Here is a 21,789-nt window from a genome sequence, read left to right as displayed (position 1 = left end):
TCCGGGTCTTGAGTCCCGCTCCGCCCCGCCCCGCGCGTCCTGGGTCATCGCGCGGCGCCGCGGAGGCGCGTCATCGGCCCGCGCCGGGGGCCGGCCTCGGCGACGTCGCGGCGCCCACCCGTGGCGTCATCGGCGCGCGCCGCCCCCGTCCGGGAGCCCCGCCCCCGCCGCCGCCGCCGCGCCGCCGCCGCCCCGCGGAGCCATGTGCCAGGTGGGCGAGGACTACGGGGGGCCCGGGCCGGCCGAGCTGCGGCCGAAGCTGCCCTGGCGCGGGTGAGACGTGGGGGGCGGAAGCGGGGCGGGGGGCACGGGGGCGGGGCTGCGGCCGGCCCCGCCCCTTCGAGGACCCCCGGGCCGGGCCGCCCTCGGGGACGGAGTGGGGAGCCCGGCGGGGCGGGACCGGGCCGCGCCCCCCGGCCCCTCTACGTGAAGCCCCGATGACCCGCCGAGGCCCCGGGGGACACCGGGCCGCGAGGGCAGGGCGAGCCCCGGGCACGGATGGTCCCTGCCCGTCCCATGTCCTAAATCGCCGGCGATGCCCAGCCCTTGAGAAGGCCCGGGGAGAGGAGGCCGAAGCCCCAGAAGGGGCGATGCGCCGGGCCGGGCCGGGGGCCTCCGTTCTGCCAAGGACCTTGCGATGCCCGTGACGCCACTCACGGGCCCTGGCTAGTCCAATGGCCAATGAATTAACCCCTCAGAACCCCTCAGATCGATCGGATTCCGAGTCACATCTGCAGTGGCCTTGGCAGCACCAGCCCGAATGATGCTGAGGGTCTCCTAGTTGGCACAGACTTGAGAGGGCCGGGGGGGGGGCTGGAGCTGAGTCCCGCACAGAACTAGGGGTGAGGCAGAGAGAGGGGGCCAGCATTGGCAGGTGAATGCTGATGAGATCCCTTGCCCATAGTTATGGTGGGATGAAGAGTGGGAGGTGCCAGCCTAGTAACAGGGTGAGGGCTGGGCTCCGGGGAGAAGCCTTTGCTCTCTGTGGCCGGGAGGCTGGTTATTGAGATTTAGACCTAATAAAAAGCACTGTATAAGTGGAAGTGAATATGAGATTCCTCTAACTAATCCTACAGGTGTCAGTCAAGCAGAAAGAGCCTTTGACTTGGAATCATCCTGTTTTAAGATTCTTTACCCTTTTAGAAATCTTAGAAAAAGATTTTATACCATCTAGGCCAGGGATTCTTAACCTGGGGTCTGGTGGGCAGATTTTAGAGGATCTGTGAACTTGTTTAAAATCTTTTGATAGTTCTTGGAATATTTTATTGTATGTGCTTAACAAACATCATTCACACAAAGGACCCATGGGCTTCATCAGGCCCTCCAAGAGGACTAGTTAAAGTGGATCCCTTTGAGTCTGATTCAGGATCTCCGAGACTTACAGAAAGGAAGGGATTTGCCCAAATTCACACAGATAGCGGGGTGCAGAGCCAGGTCCTCTGACTCCAAATCCAAAGTTATTCTGTGACATTGCTTAATAAATAATTGAATCGATAAGGATCTTTTGGGGCCTGTGTCCTTCTGTAAAATGAGAGTGATGGACTAGAAGACCCTCTGTAAGATCCCTTCTCTCCTTGAATCCCCAAATTCCCAGTGAGTCATTGAACACAAGCGCTGCCTGCCTCCTCCAAACGAGACCCAGGACTGTGCCTGGAGAGCAATCTTTGGGGACAAACTGGTGAGCCACTTAGGCCCTCCATGAATATTTTCTTTGGGACCTTTCTTTGGGATGGAAAATTTTCTTTGTTTCATGTCCTAGGAGGCACCAGTTTTCTGGGTTTCTATAATTCAAGAAACAGTTATCTGGTACTCTGGACAAACAAATGGAGAATGACTCAGTAGCCTGACTCCTTGAACCTTTTCTTAATTGTGTCAGTCACACTAACCCTTGGATTAATTAAGATAAGAAGTAATAGTACACTTTTATATGCCATGGGCCTTTATAGACTTTATCTCATGTTCTACCACATATTTTATAAGGTAGGTAGCTGTTAGCATCCCTATTTTTATTACATTTTGTTAATGACTTCTGTCTTTTTATTGTTATTTAAATTCCCCTAACACAGCTTGAATTTTCTTTTGTGACTGAAAAAAAAGTTGGGCAAAAATGTCTAATTTAGTGACTATGGACCAGGTAGGCAACTCTTTGTCTATGACTGAGCTGAGACCTTCATTGACCTTTTAAATATCAGTTTAACTTCTTGAGTGATTTTTTTCCCCCCACATTCTTGCTGTAGTCACTATGTATATTCTCTTGATTCCTATTTTATATTCCATTTTAGAGATGAGGAAATTGGTTCAAAGAGATTGTAGCCTAGCCAGGGTCACACAGCTAATTAGTTGGGGACTGACTCCCCAAGCCCAGTTATCTTAGGTTCTCTTGAAGGAAGAGCAAAAATAGTGAGCTAGGAAGATGGGAAAGAGCCTCTGAACACACAGTCTTCTTCCCTCTAACCCCCTCATTTCCTGTTCACTTTGCTGCCACTTTGTGAAGTTGGTGGGGCTAGTTTTTCCCACTTCCACCCCTTGACTCTGTAATAGTCTAAGCTTGGATGAAGCCCAGGTGTCTTGGCCTGCAGGATGATGCCCTCTCAACTCCAAGCCACTCTTGAGGACTCTGTGAACCCAGGATTGGTTAGTTTGAATGTCACTGCATCTTCACTGACTTAATATTTTATGTTTGTTTTTTATTTTTAATTTTTTTATTTAAGGCAATGGGGGTTAAGTGACTTGCCAAGGTCACATAGCTAGACAATTATTAAGTGACGGAGTCTGGAATTGAACTCAGGTCCTTGAGTCCAGGGCCAGTGCTCTATCCACTGTGCCACCTAACTGCTCCTATATATTTTTTTTTAATAGAGAAAGTGGTTTGTCTTGATCTGATGCTGCTCTATATTTACTTTTGACACTGTAGCCAGGCCATCTTCTCTCTTATATTTTCCTTTTCTTTGTTTAAGCTGTGAGCAGAAATGCATGAAGTGCAAGGAGAGGTTGCCAGTCTTAATCATCCGAGCTGGAGATGCTTTCTGCAAGTGAGTATATGGCAGCTGGCCACGGGGAGAAGACGGCTAAGAGTTGGAGAGTATTTTTGTTGCTGGAGTTTGTTTTTGTGTTTGCCAAGCTGACTTCTAAGACAACAGTTTTTAATACCTGTTTTCCAACCACTGCTGGTTTTCCTGCTCAGTATTTAGCTGTAATGGTAGGAGCATTAATGGATTTTTTTTTTGGCTTTATAATTGCCCTGTGAAAATGAAAACAAAGCAAGTGACAGGAAGAGGGACAGGAGGAAGTCTTGCTTGATGGTTTTAAAAGGGAAGTATTTTTGATTAGGATCAATTACTTAAGAGTTGGTGCTGTTTCCTAGAGTTCTGTCCTCAACGAAAGCTTTGATGGTTCTATCTTTTGAGGAGTGAGTGTGTCCTGATCATTTATCATTTTTATTCAACAGATATTTCAATAGCATCTAAAGAGCTCTGTGCTAGGTCCTAGGAGCAATTTTAGAGGAATCTTAAGAGAACCTCTAGGTTCTCCTACTAATATAGCAGATGAGAAAACTGAGGCCTCCAGCAGTTAAGGGAATTGCTATCATGAAATATCAAGATACAAAGAACTGGGAAAAGGATTAGGTTCTTTTGTTGAAGGAAGCACAAAAATATTGAGCTGGGAAGATGGGAAGGAGCCTCCCAACACATAATCTTTTTTTATTGTGAATGAAATCATCAAAAAACAGGAGCATATCAAGATATAATGGACAATTGAAAAAAGGATTGTAAGAGAAACAGAACCTGTGATATATACTTTGAGTGTGGTTTAACAAGTAGAGACTTCCTCCAAAAATGAGGAGGGGTCCTGACCTTTAAAAATAAGTGCATCAGAAAGTTGGAGGACAAAGTGTTATGTTACATCTGAGAAGGTTGTTACCAGCCAGTCAGTAGCAGGTGGAATTATCTGAGGTAGACCAGCAGTATTACTCACTGACAAAAACTATTCTGCAGAATGAATGAATGGATACTTAATCAAGGAATAATCCACTCTCTGTGGCTTTGAGAGGTAAACTTTTGTGGAAAATTTGTCATCCTGTTTTCTGAGAAATCCTGGACCAGAAAGAAGTCTTGGAACTGGTCAATGATCTGTGGGTGGACACTCTCAGAGGAGTGCCCAGCTGGGCCCATTCTGGTAGGGCTATGCCAAGTTTTTGAAGACCGCCCCAATGGCAGAGGAGTTGTTGCAGTGAAAGGCATGTTCTTGAGGTTATACATGGGCATTAGAAATTATTTTTAGGTCTGGAATTCTCTCTGATGAGTCAGGATTTTGAAGCTGGGATTCTGAAATCGTGCTCTTTGCTTGCTAGAACATACCCATAAAAAAGATTAGTGGAACTAAGTAAGTAGATTGGTATAATTTTAAAAAAAGTAATCCTGCTTTCTGCTTTCCAGCTGTATTACAGATATATAGTCAATCTGGATAATAAAATTTATTCCTTCACTAAATTTCTTAAAACTTATAGAATTTTAGAACATTTAGGGACTTTAGAGACCAAGGAATAATTAATCATTAAATGGAGCAAAGAGATTAATTAAATTATCTGAAATTGGTGATGAATTTAAGTCAATTTAGAGAATTAATCAATAATATATGCAAATGTCTTTTACTAACTCTCAAGATTCCCATGAAAAACAAAGACCCATCTTTTCAATTCTAACATTTTACTGGTAGTGTCATACGGTATTTAATTAGTCAGCAAGCATTTATTCCATGTCTGCTCTAGGGCCAGTGTGTGAAGCACCAATGACTTGGAAAAACTAAAATAAATATCCTCAGAGGTTAATGGATTAATTCATGGTGGATTTGGGAAGACTGCAGCAAGGAATTGATAAGGAAGACTAAGGAAGAGCTATTGGAAATTCTTCCTTCCCAAGGAAAGTCCTTTACTCTTGGAGCAAAAAAATGTGAAGAATGGTATGGTCATGTGGCAAGATGTAGGACAGACAGGGCCCTCCACTAGTATCCCAATGATGGCCTGAAATGGGGAGGAAGGACTTTTGCATTTTTGGTGTCCCCCTTGTCTGTGAACTGGAGTTCCAGAGGATCTGCTTTGTTGGAGGCACCTCCTGAATTGATGGGGTCACTCATCAGAGTTTCTGAGAAAATACTCCCTTAGATTTTTATGGTGCTTTCCATACAAGGCTTGGAGCTAGGTGGCCACAAAGATGGTTATCCCCAATATACAGGTAATGGTTAAGGCTTAATGAGATTAGGGTCTTGGAAGTAGAGCCTACATAATCTATACCAAGATGGCAAGACCTGGAGCTCATGTGACTTCAAGAAGGCAACCGGATAGTTTCCTACCAGTAAAATTTGACAATTTCCTACCTATTAGCCTAGCTTGAGAGAGAGAGGACTATTTTAGAACATATTCAGTGTTTCTTTTTTTTTTAATTTTGTATTGATGACTTTGCTTTCCCCACCACATTCTAACACCCAGAGAGCCATCCTTCCTTTCAAAGATTATCAGAGAAAGAGAAAAAAGCAATTCAGCAAAACTAACTAGTATATCAAGCTTGTCTGAAAGTTTTTTTCAGTAGGAGGGGGAGAGGTACTTTTTATCAGCTTATTTGTGTCAGATTTACAGTTGCCCTCTCTCTGGATCTTTTTGCCTCACTCTCTATCTTTTCACATCATTCTGCTTATTTCATATCACACTGCTTATGTGTCTCTGAACTCTTTGTATTTAATGTTTCTTTGTGCAATTATCAGTTATATTCCATTACATTTTACAGTTTAGCCCTAAGCAGGACTAAAATTTTGAATTTTAGTTCTTTACAACTACAAAATTTACTGCTATAAATATTTTGATACCATGGAACTTTTCTCCTTTGACTTTTGTAAACTTTAAAAATTTAGGATTGAAATAAAAATAACAAATATAAATTAGTTTATTATTTTACCCAGAAACCTATAGGTGGAAGCCATTATTATAATGTCCCCTCAGAGCCTAGGGAGACCTGGATATTTATACATAAACAATGATAAGGAAAACATTAACCTCCTTGGAGTCCTATTAAGTTGCATGATTGCTCCTCAAAGATTATTATCCTTGTACAATGCTATCTAGTTTAAATGAGGATGTATTGTGATCTCTTACTGGATTAAAGTATGACAACTTTTCTGACTTTTCTAATCATTTGTCTTCCTGAAACTGTAATTTAACATATGGGAAGTTAACATTCCAAAAAGAAACCAGAATTTTTACCTGGAATATAGGTTTGAAATATTTATTAAATTTTCTCACCTCCTTGCAGGAGAATCTCTGAGTCAGAATGACCATTTTAGACTTTTTGGGTAGCAAATAGCTGTCCAGAATGGTTAAACCAGGGGTGGCTAGGTGGTGTAGTAGATAGAGTACTGGCCTTGGAGTCAGGAGTACCTGGGTTCAAATTCAGCTTCAGACACTTAATAATTACCTAGCCGTGTGGCCTTGGGCAAGCCACTTAACCCCATTGCCTTGAAAAATATAAAAAAAAAAAAAAAACCAAACCCCAGAATGGTTAGACCAATTCATAACCTCTCCAGTAGTGTATTTATGAGCTTGACTTCCCACAGCCTCTCCAACATTCACTATTTCCATCCATCTTTTATCATTTTGCCAGTTTGTTGTTTGTGGTGAAGTAAAATCCATTGTTGTTTTATTGTTAGTGATTTGGAACAATCTTTCATATAATTGCTATAGTTCTCTTGAAAACTCATTGTCTATATCTTTGAGCACTTATCCTTTGTCTTACATATGTTCATTTGAATCTGTGGTGAAGGAAAGGAAAGACCTATCTCTGAAACAATCAGGGTTCTCTGTTCTCAAGAGGATAATCTTAAATGTTTAAATTGAATCAACCCAATAATAGTGCTAGGAGCATAGACTACACCCCCTACCCCAATGGAATTTCTTCCTAAAGACTCTCTGGAATACTTTGTGGGGGGTTTTTCCTGTTGGAAAAGTGGGATTTTGATTCATCAGTCAATAAACATCTGTCAAAGGTTCATGGGTTAAACTCTGGGGCTACAAAGAAAGGTAAAAGACAGCTCCTGACCTGGAGGTGCTTGTAGTCCAGAACAGATAATCATGTGCAAACATGCTCTAGACCAGATAAATAGAAATAATCAACAATTAAAGGAAATTAGGAGAAGCTTTCTGGGGAAGGAAGCCAGGGGAGCTGAGGGATGAGCCAATCCAATTCAAATCTTAGATCATAGTTAGGTGGCCACTCCTGAAGAGTGAAAGTTGTCTTATGTAGGTGATGGCTGGTGTGCAGTCTCAGGGGATTCAAGCCTAGGGAGAGCCTAGCCGTTCACCATTTCTAAGAAACCTCTGCTCTGGGTACATCCACTTTTCACTACCTCAGTCCCTTAGACTTAAAGCTTTTTGAAAGTAGCACTGTCAGGGCGGCTAGGTGGTGCAGTGGATAAGAGCACTGGCCCTGGAGTCAGGAGTACCTGGGTTCAAATTCAGTCTCAGAAACTTAATAATTGCCTAGCTGTGTGGCCTTGGGCAAGCCACTTAACCCCATTTGCCTTGCAAAAAAAAAAGAAAGTAGCACTATCCGACTTTGGGAGATGGAGCTTTGTGAAATGAATAGTCTAGACTGAAGAAGCCCATCAAGAAATTCTGGATGGTGTGTGGCTGGTTCAACATCAGACTGGTGCACTATAGTAAACAAGTTTGTTTAAGTGTATATGGCATCCATTAATATTTTGTTTTCTAGAGACTGTTTCAAGGCATATTATATTCATAAGTTTCGAGCAATGCTAGGAAAGAATCGACTCATCTTCCCAGGAGAAAAGGTATGTTGCATGTATGTGGGTGGGAATACACCAACTCATTAGTATCTTAGATGTGAAAGGGGAAGGGAAGGAGTGTCTGTGAAAAAACTCTGGCACCTGATGTAAGGAATTTGGGTATTGCTTAGGTTGGTAATCTATTCAGTTCTACTCCCTGAAATGTGACTAATATCTAGCAATACCCTATAAGATAGCTATTGGTTCTATTCTTGACACTACTGCTGTAAAACATTTCTGTCATTTATTTGATAATTTTATGTGTTGAGGAGAAAGGAGATTTTTCAGGTATACAAAGAAGATCACCTATTCCAGTTTCTAGGCTAAATGGAACTGAGTATCTGTCCTTTAATCTTTTATTCATGCTCTTTGCTCTGATTTTTGATGGGAAGGAGCTCAGCTTCCTAGTTAATCTCAATGGCTAGGATTTCACATGGATGGAAATAGACAGCAGATGGGTAAGTCAATACTTAAAATCTGATGTTTCTACATTGCTTTTTCAGGTCCTTCTTGCATGGTCTGGTGGTCCGTCATCCAGTTCAATGATCTGGCAAGTCCAAGAGGTATTTTCACTGTTTTAATTTCTCAACCTTGCCACTTTCCTCTGAGGGTGAAATTGAGGAGACTTGGAAGGAATCTTTGTCCTCCCATATTTTACAGAAGGTTATGTTGATGTGATCTGGTGTCTGGTTCTCTCTGATTTATGTCAATAAGTGATTGCAGAGTTCCTTCCTCTGACCCAGATCCAAACACTTTCTGTCACTGAGAGTTACTTAAGCCCCTGAAAGGTTAATTGACTTGTCCTAGATCCCATAGCTCAAAGGTTTCTTGCCCGCTCCCCCATCCCCCCTCCAAACTTGGAATTTGCTATCAGATACCACTAGATTTTTTTTTTCCCACCTCAATTTGAAAATTTACTAAGCTTGAACAAAGGTCTGGGAGCTCCCCCAGCCTTGATCCCTTGATTGAAACAAATTCTGACCACAGCAGTGGACTCCCACATTCTCGTCAGCCATTTGATTTTTTTAGAGTAAATACAGTTTTAATTTGATTATTTTATTGATTTTTTTATCAAAATTATTTTCTTATTAGCGATCTCTAAAGGGGAATCATATTTAGGTTAATCTATTATATATTCTCATTAGCATACATTCCTAAGTTAGAGATTCTGAGGTCAGTCAGTCCTAGGTCTTTCTTCCTATGATCATCCTCTCTTGTCTTGGGCTTTACAGAGGTGGCTATCACAGTGATGGACATAGAAAAATGATTTTAAAGTTTCACTTGGTAGAAACTATAAATGACAGAGTGGAGTCATGGACAGGAGCTGAACCTTTGGACATATCTCTTGGGCTACATTTTATGAAGTCCAAATTACTGCTTAGGTTGAGGGGGGAGGGGGTAGGTTGTGGTGCTCAGGTAGCTTGATACAGAGTACAAGGGAGCTTTCTTAGACAGGTGATGGTGATGATGATGATGACAATGACGACGTCTGTCCTTCGTTCTCCGAGAAGGCCATGACATCAAGGGAAGTGATGCCATGACAAGCACATGAATTGGATTTGAGTTGAGGTGGGGGGGGGGTGCTGTGCTAAGTCAACAGCTTCACTTTCTCCTCCAGAGCCATCTGGATCCAATGGCCAGATATGGATCAGAATGACCAGAGATGGCCCTGGATTTGAAGGTTAAGTGACTTGCCTGAGTCACTTACACATCTAGTAAGTGGCTGGTTTCCAGCACTGACTCTGAGGCCAGTATCTACCCACTGCACCAGCTAGCTGCTCAAGCTTTGTTAGAATAATAGAAAGGAAGTGTCAGTGATCAAGCATGTGGAAGGTGAGGCTGACTTTGAAAGAGTTGCCTGAGTTGGCGTTCATCCCACGTTTTTTGTCTTTATGGCAGACATTGAAACCAGAAGAACAAGTAGTGACCCAGTTGTCTGTCTTTGGAGAAAACACAACTTTTTTGTTCCAAGAAGGGCAGTGTATTTAAGTTCACTGAAAGATACCTTAGTAAAATATCTTGTGTTATTTTCTAGGGTTTGAGCCGAGAGTCTGCTAAGAGGCTACGATTTTTGCCAGGCATTATCTACATTGATGGTATGTTATGTGAAACCCCAGGCACCTGGGACCTCTCCTGTTGCTGAACCCTAATGTGTATGTCTCAGGGAGAAACTGCCAATGATAGCTTGGATGTTTTGTTTTTCCAGGAAAATCCTAGAGAATTAATTTGTTTAGATAAAGGCATTATTGAATGTTGGTCGGCTTAAACTTTAAGTGATGTGGCCAGCCCTCTTACTTTGGACCAATCTCTTCACCCTTTTGTCTCTAATTCATCATTAGTAAAACCAGTATAGTGATCTTTGCCCCATCTTCTTTAGGAAGGAAGTGTAGGAAATGGAGTGTATATATGAGGGAATATGGTTAGTTATTTCTGTGGATTAGCTATATATGACTTGTTGATGCCTGAAAAACAAAGAACAAAGGTCCTGTTTGTTTTCCTATAGAATTTCCATTAATAGAACTTTTGATTCTATTTTTGAGAAGTCTGGCTTCTTAGTAATTGTCCAGGGGTAATCTCTTTAGTCTTTTTTTTGTTTGTTTGTTTTATAGATTTTGCAAGGCAATGGGGTTAAGTGGCTTGCCCAAGGCCACACAGCTAGGTAATTATTAAATGTCTGAGGTTGGATTTGAACTCAGGTACTCCAAGGCCGGTGCTCTATCCACTGCACCACCTAGCTGCCCCTAATCTCTTTAGTTGTATGAAAGATGGCAGAATCCATAGGTTTCACTGGGATCTGGGGCTTTCTGAAGAATGTTTTTAGATGTGTAGTTACAGACTCTTGCCCTTATAAACTCCAGTCTTTGCTAAATTTATCAACATTAGGTCAGATCCTTTGTCCAATTCAGCTTGAAACATTTTAACCCTAGAGTCTTTTTCTTGTATTTTTTTGCTCAGCTGTGATAGAAATGTGACTACCCATGTCTCTTCAGTCCTTTTTGATTCTAGAGTGGAACCCTCTGATTCACATGCTTTACTTTGAAAAGGGGTGGGTGAGAGTTGATCCTTACTGTGAGCTCCTCTTCTTGCTTCTCTAACCAGAAGGCTGTGACTCTTTCTTTTTTTCCTAGAGGGAGCAGTCTGTGGGCAGAGCCCAGAACAGAGGACAAAGACATTGGCAGAAATGAAGTTGATCCTGCAGGCAGTTGGTTTTCCATATCACATTGTCTCATTAGAAGAGGTAGAAAGTCACCCTTGTGGCCACTGAACCTGGAGGGACTTTGGGTCTGGCCCAAAATGTTGTCCTTATCTATGGGATAGTTGATAATAGCCAGTGGGATTTTCCCCATGCCCACCAGGAGCTGGCTGACCAATTGCAAAATGGTATTGACTTGTGACCCTTAGTGAAACCATTTAAAATTTGAGGTATCTTCTGAGCTCTAGAGTTGTTCACTGCAGGCTGACAGGCTGGGGTAGGGAGCACCATAACTCACTGCCCACTTTCACATGGCCAAGTTTGTCAAATCAAGACTCTTTACCGCGACCTCTTGTTCCCAATATCTCTGCAGGTTTTTAACATACCTGTGTCAGTCTTACAACCAGTTTCCCAGGGCCCCAGAGGGTCTGAGAATACCTACAAGGAAGCTGTGGATGGCTTTATCCAACAGCAGCAGCAGCAGCAGCAGCAACAGCAGCAACAGAGAGTTCCAGAGGAAGGCAGCAAAGAAATTGTCCTGAGTGACGAACAGATCCAGGAAAAGCTGAGACAGCTTAGCACCCGGGACCCTGTGGGACAGGAGGAGGCTGCTGCTGACAGCCTCCCCAGACCAGCACAAACCACAGCTTTGATGAATCTCTTTAGCTCAGTGAAGACGCTGACAGCCAAAGAGGAGCTTCTGCAAACCCTTCGGTGAGCCCAGTTCGATTTTCAGAGCTACCTTCTCTTGTTTTCCAGGGCAGAGGTGTCATCAGTTGCTCACCATGCCTGGGTCCTCCTGAACTACTCTTTTATTTTGTAGGGCCCACCTGATCCTACATGTAGCTCGAGTTCAAGGCTATTCCAAAGTGATGCTGGGAGACAGTTGTACCCGCCTGGCCATCAAACTCATGACGAATTTGGCCCTGGGGAGAGGAGCTTTTCTTGCCTGGGACACAGTAAGCACTGGCAAAGGGTGGGCATGTTTCAGGGGATATTTGTAGGATTTGAACATCTTTATTCCTGTGGTGTGGTCTGGTCTGAGATGCCAGCAGAGTTTCTGCAGGAGGGGATGGGTTCTCTAGGCTTCCCCATTCCCAGGGTCCTCTGGGTGAAATGACATCCTGTCCTTCCCTATCTTCCCCACCTGAAGTGTCTTAGAAATGTCCCAGCTTCACCAGGCAAGAGTAGAACAGGTCAGAAAGCCTTTCCTCTCAACCTCACCTCCCTTTGTCTCCCTCCCTTTTTATTCTGGTCAATGGGATGAGTTGTTGGGGGTCTTTTGCCCCACCAAAGTGACCCATAATCCAAAAAGTTTGAAACCACCTGCTAAATGAAATGATGCACATTCTCCCTTGGCTGCTTTCCCTTCAGGCTGTGACAGTGAGGTCACTAGCTCTAGGGAGTTCAGTAAAATCAGAGCTCAATGGGAGAGCTTCTAGGAAGAAGGATCCAGAGCCCCTGCTCAGCCTGTGGCTGAGGAACCTTTCCTTGATTTGCTGGAATACATTGTTTTCCCCCTGCTGGAGGGCACCGTTTATCCCAGATCACTGGACATGTCCCCAGCAGGGTCTTCTGGGGGGGGTCCAGAAACAGCTGGAAAACTCATGAACCTCAGAAACCACTGTGAGTCAGAATTCTCCAATTTGGTAGGGACAGAGAAGGTTTTTAAGGACATAAAATTTAGAGGATTACAGAGAAAACGTTGAAATACAATTAGCAAGATATTTTTAAAAATAAATTCATACACCCCAAGTTAAGATCCCCTGCTCCAGAGTCAGTTAAGGTTGAAAAGACCAACCTTACAACAGTGATCAGTAATTGTCCACCTCAGTTTCCTCATCTGTAAAAGGGAGATAATTATCACTCTCCCAGGGTTGTTGTGAGGATCCATTGAGATCATTATTGTGAAGCTTTTAACCCGGGCCTGAATGTTGCCTGTGATTATTAATTGGATCCTAGATTGCTGCAGTAGTTTTCCCAAGGCTCTCCTTTAAATGACTGCCTGACTTTCATTATTCCTCCTCCTCTCAGTGGGATCCCCTGGGAAGACTGCTAGTCCCATAGAAGACATTTTTTTCTGATATGTTTGAAAAGCACAGTGAGGATTTTCCAAGACCAGAAGTTTGACCATTGGTTTCACAGACCAAATTTAGGATAACCCTTGAGGATGAGTGAGCAGAAGTGCCACAGCCAGTCTGGGCTGCCAAGTGCCCTCAGCTTCCTGACAGCTTGGGGTCTCCAGGGTTTGGAGCTTACCCACTGCCCCAAAACCTGGAGCAAGCCAGAGGTGAACAGAGAAAAGGGGGCCATCCTCTGGGGATGTGCCCCAGCTAGGGCCAACCTATAAAAATGACAGTGATCCCAAAACCTTCAGGACCTTGAGCTCGCGGCTCTAGTGTGTTGGCATTTTCCCATTGGTCTCATGAGGGTCAGCCCCACTCACAACTTGGATTTCTCCACCACCCCTCATTGTAAGAGGTCTGTGCTTCCATGAGTCCATGCCAGTACACATACTTTGGCTGTCCCTTGGCCTTGTAGGGCTTCTCAGATGACCGGCATGGGGATGTGGTCATGCTTCGCCCTATGCGAGACTACACCTTGAAAGAGATTGCCTTTTACAACAAGATGTTTGGAGTCCCCTCTGTCTTCACCCCAGCCATTGACACCAAGGTAAGGGATGGTTCAGATGGCTGACTGGTGTGGCTTTGTCATGATGGAGGTGGGCTGGGTCGGCACTCCTGGGACCTCAATGTCAGCCTGTGTATGAGATGGGGCTTGGCCCAGGGGCCTCCAAGAGCCTTTCCCTCTCCTGGGTCTTTTCAGTATCCAAGAGAGGAGCCTCTGTCCTGATAGTCGTACTTACATATGGGAAGGTCCTAGATGCTTGTGAATGTATGTGTATGTCTGTACGTCCACCCCCACCCCCCCACATACCCACAAGTGTGCCCATGTGAAGCTTTGCATCCTCTCTGGCTTCTTCATGTCAAAGAAGTTCTGTGAGTGCTGAAAAATTTCCATCTTCCCAAAGACCCTTCCAGATTGCCTGGAATGATGGAGGAGACCCCATGGGGGGCTTACCAGGAGTTGGGGAAGAAGGTATAGGAGCCTCCTCGGTCCCTCTTGTGCTTGCCTCTCCAGCCCTGCTTGTACTTGCCTCCTCAGGCCCCAGACAAGGCAAGTATCCACCGGCTGATGGAGAGCTTCATCCTCAGATTACAGACCCAGTTCCCTTCCACCATCAGCACCGTGTACAGGTCTGACATGGAGCTCTGGGGGCATAGAGTTGGCTGCCGTGGGGGTGGGCTGGGGCATAGAGCCCTGTGGGAGGAGACTGTTCCACCTTGAAAGAACCTGACCCCAAGACCCTCTCCCCTACTCTTGGCTCAGTCTCTGTCCTCCTGAGAGGCATCACCTCTCCAGCTGGGGAGCCCTGGGCACAGTGGGCCTGACCAGCCTCTCCTCCTGTGCTCCTAGGACTGGGGAGAAGCTGGTGAAGGCTCCCCGGGGTGGAGCTGCAACTGGCCCTACATCTACTTGCTGCCTCCTCTGTGCATGTGCTCTGGACATTGACAATGCAGGTTGGTGCCCTTTCCCTCCTTCCCCTTCTTGCCTTCGGCTGGGGCCTCACCTGATGGGATGAGGAGTGTGTTCTCCCTGAAGTCGGTGACCTTGAATCTGAGTTTGAGTTGACCTTCTCCTGGGCTGTCCTCGGGACCCAGTCATACCCCCAGAGAATCTCAGCCTGTGCTTTGCAGACAGTGCCACTGCATTTGGGGCCCAGACTTCGGAGCATCTGTCTCAGAAACCTTCACCTTCCCCTGCATTGCCCCCAGAGGCTCCTGGGAGGCCCTGCTGTGCCAAAGGAACTCAACTACAGTGGGGCTGTTGTCGAGACCCTCAGCCATCATCTGAGAGGTGAGAGCTCACCCCTGGCAGCCAATTGTGGCCATGGGTCATGATCATTGGGGAGCTTCCTTTCCCACTTGTGCCTGCTCTTCCCCAGGGTTGTGGATAAACCAGGTGATGGTGCTGACATTTTTCCTCCATCCTCTAGGGAGGAGCCCAGAGCCAGCTTCATTGAGCAGCTATGCTACAGCTGCCGTGTGAACATGAAAGACGTGGTGAGTAAGCAGGTGCTAGTCTCTGGCCCAGTGGTGGAGGGAGGGACCCAAAGGAGAATGGGGGTGGACCTTGGAGTGGGAGAAGAGGGAGGTCTGGCTCCCCCAAGGGCCAAGAAATGGTCCTGCTGCTGCTAATCTTTGGTTGGTGGGGGGGAACCTTCCTTGCAGCCCCTCCTGGAACCCCTACCCCCCTATATCCTGATGGAGGCCCAGCGCAGGAACCAGAGGTGAGAACACTATAGCATGGACCTTCAGGGTAAGGGGTGGGAGCTGCCCTTCCTAGACAGTTTTGGAGGCTGGGGAGGGCTGGGCCCCATATATTTGCAGCTTCCCAGTACAGTTAATGGTAATTCTGTGCCTTGGAATAAAGAAGAGAACCTCGAGAACTTTGGATTTCATTTTCTGTTCTTCAGGTGTCACTTTTTCAGGATAGGGCCAGTCTTGGGGCTGCAGGGGGCTCCAGTTTGGCACAGGACCCAGGCTAGGCACCATGACCCACATCTGTTAGGGGGCACTGCCTGGCTTTAGCCTACAAGCTTGGGCTAGATTGGTGTCAGGAAATGAGACTATTATCTTTAAGGACCTGTGAGTCCTAGTTCCTCTCAAAAGCTGGGAAGCAGGGCACAAGTTGGTTAGATCCTGAAAGGAACGGTCCCTAATGTTCATGGTTTTTCCTCAGGGCCTGGGTAAAGCAGGAGATCCAAGAATTCTTGTTTGAGGAGAATGAAGAGGAAGATAGAGCTGAGGTCTACCAGGACTGAGATCTGAATGGACATTCTCAGCCCCCTTCCCCACCAGGACCTGTAGGAAGGGGTTAGTGTTCAGGAATCCACTTTGGAACTTGGGGAGAGTAGTGGGACCCGAGGCCTCCAGCTGCCCCTGGTCATCCCAGGACTTCTCACCCTTTCTGAGGTTTGCCTCCACCTCCCCATGAGGGAGGCCACATGCATTATCCTAGGGGGCCTTCCACTGTTCTGGGCTGCCCTTGGCTTCTTACAATGGCTTTTTCCTTCTTGTCTCCTGAGTGTTGGTCCTGCTTCTCTGAAGCAGAGCCAGGGACCACTGGTATCTCCCCTCAAACATGCCCATCATCTCCTGCAGCTCCTTGAAGATGCTGTTTCTTTTTTTTTCCAATAAAAACTGGTCATTTCTACTAGTCAGGTGGTGGTGGCAAGATGTGCACCTGAGATAAGAGAGTGGAGACAAGCTAGGAGAGGTGAGACCACAACTCGCCGTTTAATCGTTCCATCTGTATAAATAAATCATTTTTAATTAGAAAACTCTACAGTACAACTGGGGAGACCCAGGGCCTACCCCCTTGGCTGGCTGGCTCTTCAGGTCAGATGCCAGAGTCCAGGACACCTGGGGGCCGGAAGAGCCCCCTGACCAGGGAAGCCAAGGCTTGTCATGGGCAGCCTGGAACACCAGGGCGAGGCTGGCAGGCCTTTGGTTCCAACGGTGGTAGACCAGGGCTGACTGCTTGCCCCTGGAGGCCACTGAATGGGTAGTGCTTTATCAGCTGCAGGTAACAGCCTTGCAGCCAGGCAGCGTTAGCACCTGCTGTGTGCTCCTGTGGCTGGGAAGGGGGCAGGCTAGCAGCAGCTCCCATCTCCAGGGCCCTGGGTATGCCCTGTTCTCTGAGCCTCCCAGATGGGGGCAGCCATGCAGCCTGTGCACTGTGGGAGCCCTCTGGAGGCAGGATGGGAGGAGGCCCAGGCCCACTTCCCAGCCGGGCCCCTCAGGCACAGCCTCTTCTTCTGGGGAGAAGACACATGCAGCGCCTAGTCTTTCTCCCGGGTCCATTTGATCATGGTCTCCGGGGAGCGGTAGAGGAAGATGAGCTTGGCGTACAGTTCTTCCTCCAGCTCCAACTCCTGGGTCTCCCGCACCAAGAAGATGTCCTGGCAGAGCTTGAGGATGCGATCGACACAAGGCAGCTCCTCAAACATGATGGAGTGCGAGATCTCACTGAAGAAACCCCGCACGAACTTGCCAATCACCAGGACTATGGAGACGTACAGCCCCATGATTCTGCCAAAGGGGAAATGCTCAGTCAAGGCCTGACAGGAAGGCTGCAGGTGGATGACCACGTTGAAGAGGCCTTGCTCTCAGGCTTTTAGGGAGGGAGAGGGGAGTCTGGAATCTGGGGATGCACCCACCTTGCCCACCTCTCCCTCCCCACACATTCCCTCAGACGCCACCACAGCATCACTCACCCGTAGCCAGCCAGGAAGCCCAGGCTTGGGGGGCTGACCTTGTCGCTGAAGATGACCATGGGCAGGATGTTGCAGTCTGGCTGACAGTCCTGGAGAGTGATCACCCACCACTCGAGGGAGCTGTCTCCCACCTTATTTCGTTGCAGGGACAGGTTCACTCCCAAGTAGTCTTTTTCTTCCTCTGGGGAATAGATGCAGAAGTCTGGGAGGCTTTATCCAGATCCCTGGGCACCCCTTCCCCACCCGCACCATCGGAAGACACAGAGATGGGCTTTTCTCTAGGCAATGACTTAGAGGTACCTGCATCTTGGGGTGTCCTGTGCAGACACTTGGCCAGTCACAAGAAGGGAAACTACCCTGGCCCCCTTCTTCCCCACCCTCACCCCCCCATTGTTGCTGCACTCACCTGGTTGGAGCTGCTTAACTGGGTTTGCCTCAGGACCATTGGGAGCACGGATGTATTTGGGGAAGAGGTTAGGAATGACCCTGCAACATAGAATCGATACAGTTGGGATGGGGCTGCTCGGATGCCCTCTGCCCTCCCTGGGGTGGGGGTACAGGTGACGCCACTTACACAGCTTGACTTGTGGTTCCCTCCAAGAGGCTGGCTAGCTGCCTCCGCTCGGTGCTGTTGGGGCTGAGGTCCATCGTGTGTTTGTCATTGCTGTATTCCACAGTGCCCCCCTTGGCCAGGTCCCTGAAAATATGGAGGAGAGTGAGTGCTATGGTAGGGCATGCCACCCATTACCCCCATGGGTCCTCCCCTCCCCCCAGGGCCTCCAGACCTCTGAAAGTTCCAGGTGAACCGAAGGGTGATGTCAGAAGTGCCGTTATAGAGCTCCTTTTTCATCTGTTCCCTGCTTGGGGGGCTGATGCGCCACAAGGCCCCAGAGCTGCCCTCAATTTGTGCTGTGACAATGTCCTCATAGCTATACTGGCTAATGAACTGCATGGCCAGCTGCATTGAAGGAGGAGGGGAGTACAAGGTCAGCTGCCCAACTCTGGGGCCTTCACCCCCATCTTGCCACCCTTACCCACACCTCTCCAAGGGCAGGACAGCTTACCGGAAAAGGGTCAAATTTCCTGTTCAACTTCTCGTAGGTGTCCGGTGTGAAGGGCACAATGGACTGCTGCTGGGCACTCATGGTAAATAAGGGCTAGGGAGGAGGGAAGGGATTCAGTCTCATAGAAATTTCCCTGACAGGGTGCTATTAGTCTTGTTATGGTTAAAGCTCAAACTTTGGGGACAACCTGGAGAGGGCACGAAAGGTTGAGTCTTATAATCTCCCTAAGGTACAAGTATTCCTTCTTGATGCAACCACGCCGCCAGGATTTGGAGGAGAGGTTCTCTGGCTCCAGATCCATGTACTGCACTTAGCCAAGCTACCTCCATGAAATGTTTGTTTATTTAGTTAAAAAAAAAATCTCCAGTCCTTCAGGGCACTACTAGCATGTAATAAGTGAATTAGATTGGAAACTTCACGAGGGTACGGAGTGTTTCTGACCGTCTTTGCACTTCCCCAGCACCGGTGTTCTGGATATAGTGGGTGCTTAAAATATTTCTGCATGTGAGAACGAATGAACACAAGTATTCACCAGAGTTGGCAACAATCCTGTCCTCTATATGGTATAGACTGTATAGTGACACTCTGCTCCCAATTTGGCAAATGGGGTCATTGAGTTCCCGAGAGGAAATCATCTAATCTCACAGTATCGAGTAGAGCATAGGAACAGCAGGTTTCTAGGGGAAGGGCTCAGATTATTGTCCAACCTCTTAATTTATAGATGAGGGTATTGAGGCTCAGCCAGGAGGAGTGACAGGCCCAACATCATGAAACTGTAAGCAAAGGTTTCTTCACCCCCCGCAAAGGTACTTCTCCTTACACTGCCCTGTCCCAGACCATCAAGTCTGAGGCAACTTTGGTTCATCTCTGATCATGTTTTTCCTTTGTCTTCATGTGGGCAGTTGCCAGAGACATGGCCAGGCCTGGGAAGTGTGGCTGCACTTGGGGTATAATATGTTCTGTTCTGCAGACTGAAGGGTCTGGTTCCCTGATCTGTGGGAAGTTCCCCAGATTTCTTACCTCATAGCCCCCAAGCTTGAGGGTGACAGTGACATCGATGGGGTGGTTGACCACCCCAACCACAGAGCGCACCAGTGACATAAAAAGCAGTGGGAACCAGATGATGGCGATGAGGAAGAGAATGATGAGTCCCCCCATACCATACTTGACAATCTTCTTTTTCTTTTGTCCTTTGGGCTGTGGATATTTCTAGATTAAGATGGAGAAGTGGGACACGTGAATATTCTGGACATGGAGAAACCACATATTACATAGGACAGAGGCCAAGGCTAAGAAAGAGATAACAAATAACATTCCTTGTGATTTGATGGTGTCATTGCCTTGCTAAAAATTAACCTTGAATGACTCACCAGTCTACCCAATGGATAGTCCAGCCTCTTTACCTTGGCCCTCAAGGTCTGCTTTGGTCAAACTGAAGTCTACAGAACAAGTATCAATTACCCTCTCCTTGGGCCATAGTGGCTGCCACATAATGGCACTATAGAAATGCCAGTCTGTATCTTTAAAAAAGTCCCCAATTAAATGCAAAGATAGTTTTCAACATACCTCCTTTTGCAGGCTTTTGAGTTCCACATTTTTCTACTACCCTCCCTTCCATCACTGCTCCCCAAATGATGATGTATATTTACAATCATATACTCAATCCATATCTTAACATTCAGTCAAAAAGATGGTTGCCATTGTCTAATGACTTCTATGAGTTTAGTGCCTTGCTCACTGTCTTTATCATCTGCTTTCATACAGGAGACTTCCCTCAAGTATCTTTAAGTTACTCAATTTACTCATTTCCAATGACTTATCCCCCACCCCCAACTCAGCTAAAGACAAAGATGACATACCCTTTATCTCACCACATCCTCTTCCATCTTTGGGAACTCTGATAGTTCCTTTATCTGATCTGTGGTTATTTCACTTCTCCTTCTGCATTACAACACCAAACCTATGCTTCATTGACCCTTTCGTTCTTAACCGGGCCATCATCCCTGCCCTGGCTACCCTCTCTTCATTCTCTGTCTTGGTCTCTTAGGGGGACTGGTTTATCTGCACTGAATCCCGTGCCTCCTTAACTATTACCAGTCTTGCCCTGCCAAGCCTTGGCTTGGAATTACTCCCACCAGTTCCTGCCTTCACTCCTACTCACTTGCTACTAAACAAAGCTAGAGAAAATCCTGAAACCATGTTGATTGAATCCATTACAAGCTGAAGTTACATAATACAACTGCAGCAAGGCAATCCTACACCTCCCTAATTGACTCACTGTTCTACTCCCTACAGTAGGTTTTCCAAATCTTTTCATCCATCCTCAAGCTAGCCATGCATTCCCTTCCTCCCACCTTCTCAGTTAAACCTTGCATTATATAAATGAAAAAACTGAGGGCTAGCCAGGAGCTCCCTCTTCTCTCCTCATTTCACATCTACCTGATATGAGATGACCTGCCACTCTGCCTTTATCCTATTCTCATGTGATGAGGTGGGCCATCTCCTTGCAAAAGCAAACTCCTCTTTGTACAAGCAATCCCATTCTACCTCATTCTCTCTCGTCCTCTCATGCAATTTTATTTTATCTCTGTACATTTTAAAATTGTTTTTTGAACTTTACAATTTTTTCACTAATCTTGCTTCCCTCTCCCCCGCCCCCCCACAGAAGGCAATTTGCCAGTCTTTACATTGGTTCCATGCTATACATTGATACAAATTGAATGATGAGAGAGAAATCATATCCTTAAGGAAAAAGTAAAATATAAGAGATAGTAAAATTACATAATAACTTTTTTTTTTAAATTAAAAGCCTTTGATCTTTGTTCAAACTCCACAATTCTTTCTTTGGATACAGATAGTATTCTCCATCGCAAATACCCTAAAATTGTCCCTGACTGTTGCTCTGATGAAATGAGCAAGTCCAGTAAGATCGATCATTAGTATTTTGGACATTTAAAAATTTTAAGCTTAAACTCAAAAAGGAAAAGCTGCCATGTACACAGAAGACTATAAGGTAGGACTGAATACAAAACAGTATATTTCCAATTCAAGAAAACATATAATAAATACTACACAATTGTTTTCAAAGCTGCTCAGCTTTTATTTGCTTCCTTATTGTTTTCTATTGTTCTCTGCTGTTCATTTTTTAGTTTTTTTCCCTCTCCCCCCCAACCCTCCTCTCCCCATCTCCTCTCTTCTTCTCCCTATATACAGTGTTCCTTGGTGATCCCTTAACTTTCGTGGATTCATTTATCATCTTTATGCTGATGATTCTCATATCTGTTTCTGTAGCTCTAACCTCTTGACTCACATTTTCACCTGCCTATTGGGCATCTTGAAGTGGATGTCCTATGGCCTGTCTT

At 46.1% G+C, this 21,789-nt stretch overlaps 2 protein-coding genes across 7 annotated transcripts in view; one reads left to right on the top strand and one right to left on the bottom strand.

The window, feature by feature from the left end:
* The first annotated feature begins 140 nt into the window (after positions 1 to 140).
* On the top strand, positions 141 to 16,429 carry CTU2 (cytosolic thiouridylase subunit 2). 5 transcript variants are annotated; one of them, XM_074201244.1, is made up of 15 exons: positions 141 to 211; positions 2,958 to 3,032; positions 7,758 to 7,836; positions 8,334 to 8,393; positions 9,866 to 9,926; positions 10,959 to 11,068; positions 11,397 to 11,737; positions 11,847 to 11,982; positions 13,565 to 13,696; positions 14,165 to 14,280; positions 14,501 to 14,604; positions 14,782 to 14,941; positions 15,081 to 15,147; positions 15,316 to 15,374; positions 15,827 to 16,429. In XM_074201244.1, the coding sequence occupies exons 2-15, from the start codon at positions 2,974 to 2,976 to the stop codon at positions 15,906 to 15,908; spliced, it is 1,566 nt and encodes a 521-aa protein (XP_074057345.1). In that variant the 5' UTR covers positions 141 to 211; positions 2,958 to 2,973; the 3' UTR covers positions 15,909 to 16,429. The 5 variants fall into 5 exon arrangements, with proteins under 5 accessions (XP_074057345.1, XP_074057332.1, XP_074057338.1 ...); XM_074201231.1 differs by having other exon boundaries at positions 156 to 273; XM_074201237.1 differs by having other exon boundaries at positions 156 to 273; positions 14,189 to 14,280; positions 15,827 to 16,427.
* The window catches only part of PIEZO1 (piezo type mechanosensitive ion channel component 1 (Er blood group)), a 179,981-nt gene continuing 163,004 nt past the window's right edge, over positions 4,813 to 21,789 (bottom strand). Inside the window, exons 44-50 of one of the 2 annotated variants that reach the window (XM_074201216.1) lie at positions 19,448 to 19,636; positions 18,428 to 18,520; positions 18,149 to 18,321; positions 17,938 to 18,060; positions 17,770 to 17,849; positions 17,364 to 17,544; positions 4,813 to 17,178 (exon numbers count right to left, since the gene is read on the bottom strand). In XM_074201216.1, the coding sequence (XP_074057317.1) occupies positions 16,929 to 17,178; positions 17,364 to 17,544; positions 17,770 to 17,849; positions 17,938 to 18,060; positions 18,149 to 18,321; positions 18,428 to 18,520; positions 19,448 to 19,636 (1,089 nt within the window). In that variant the 3' untranslated portion in view covers positions 4,813 to 16,928. The remainder of the gene's footprint in view (positions 17,179 to 17,363; positions 17,545 to 17,769; positions 17,850 to 17,937; positions 18,061 to 18,148; positions 18,322 to 18,427; positions 18,521 to 19,447; positions 19,637 to 21,789) is intronic. The other variant, XM_074201207.1, reaches the window with a different exon arrangement.

Source organism: Macrotis lagotis, chromosome 1 (assembly GCF_037893015.1).
Source record: "Macrotis lagotis isolate mMagLag1 chromosome 1, bilby.v1.9.chrom.fasta, whole genome shotgun sequence".
NCBI lineage: Eukaryota > Metazoa > Chordata > Mammalia > Peramelemorphia > Peramelidae > Macrotis > Macrotis lagotis.
Note: the sequence above shows the minus strand (reverse complement) of the source record. Positions and strands in the feature narration are given on the sequence as shown.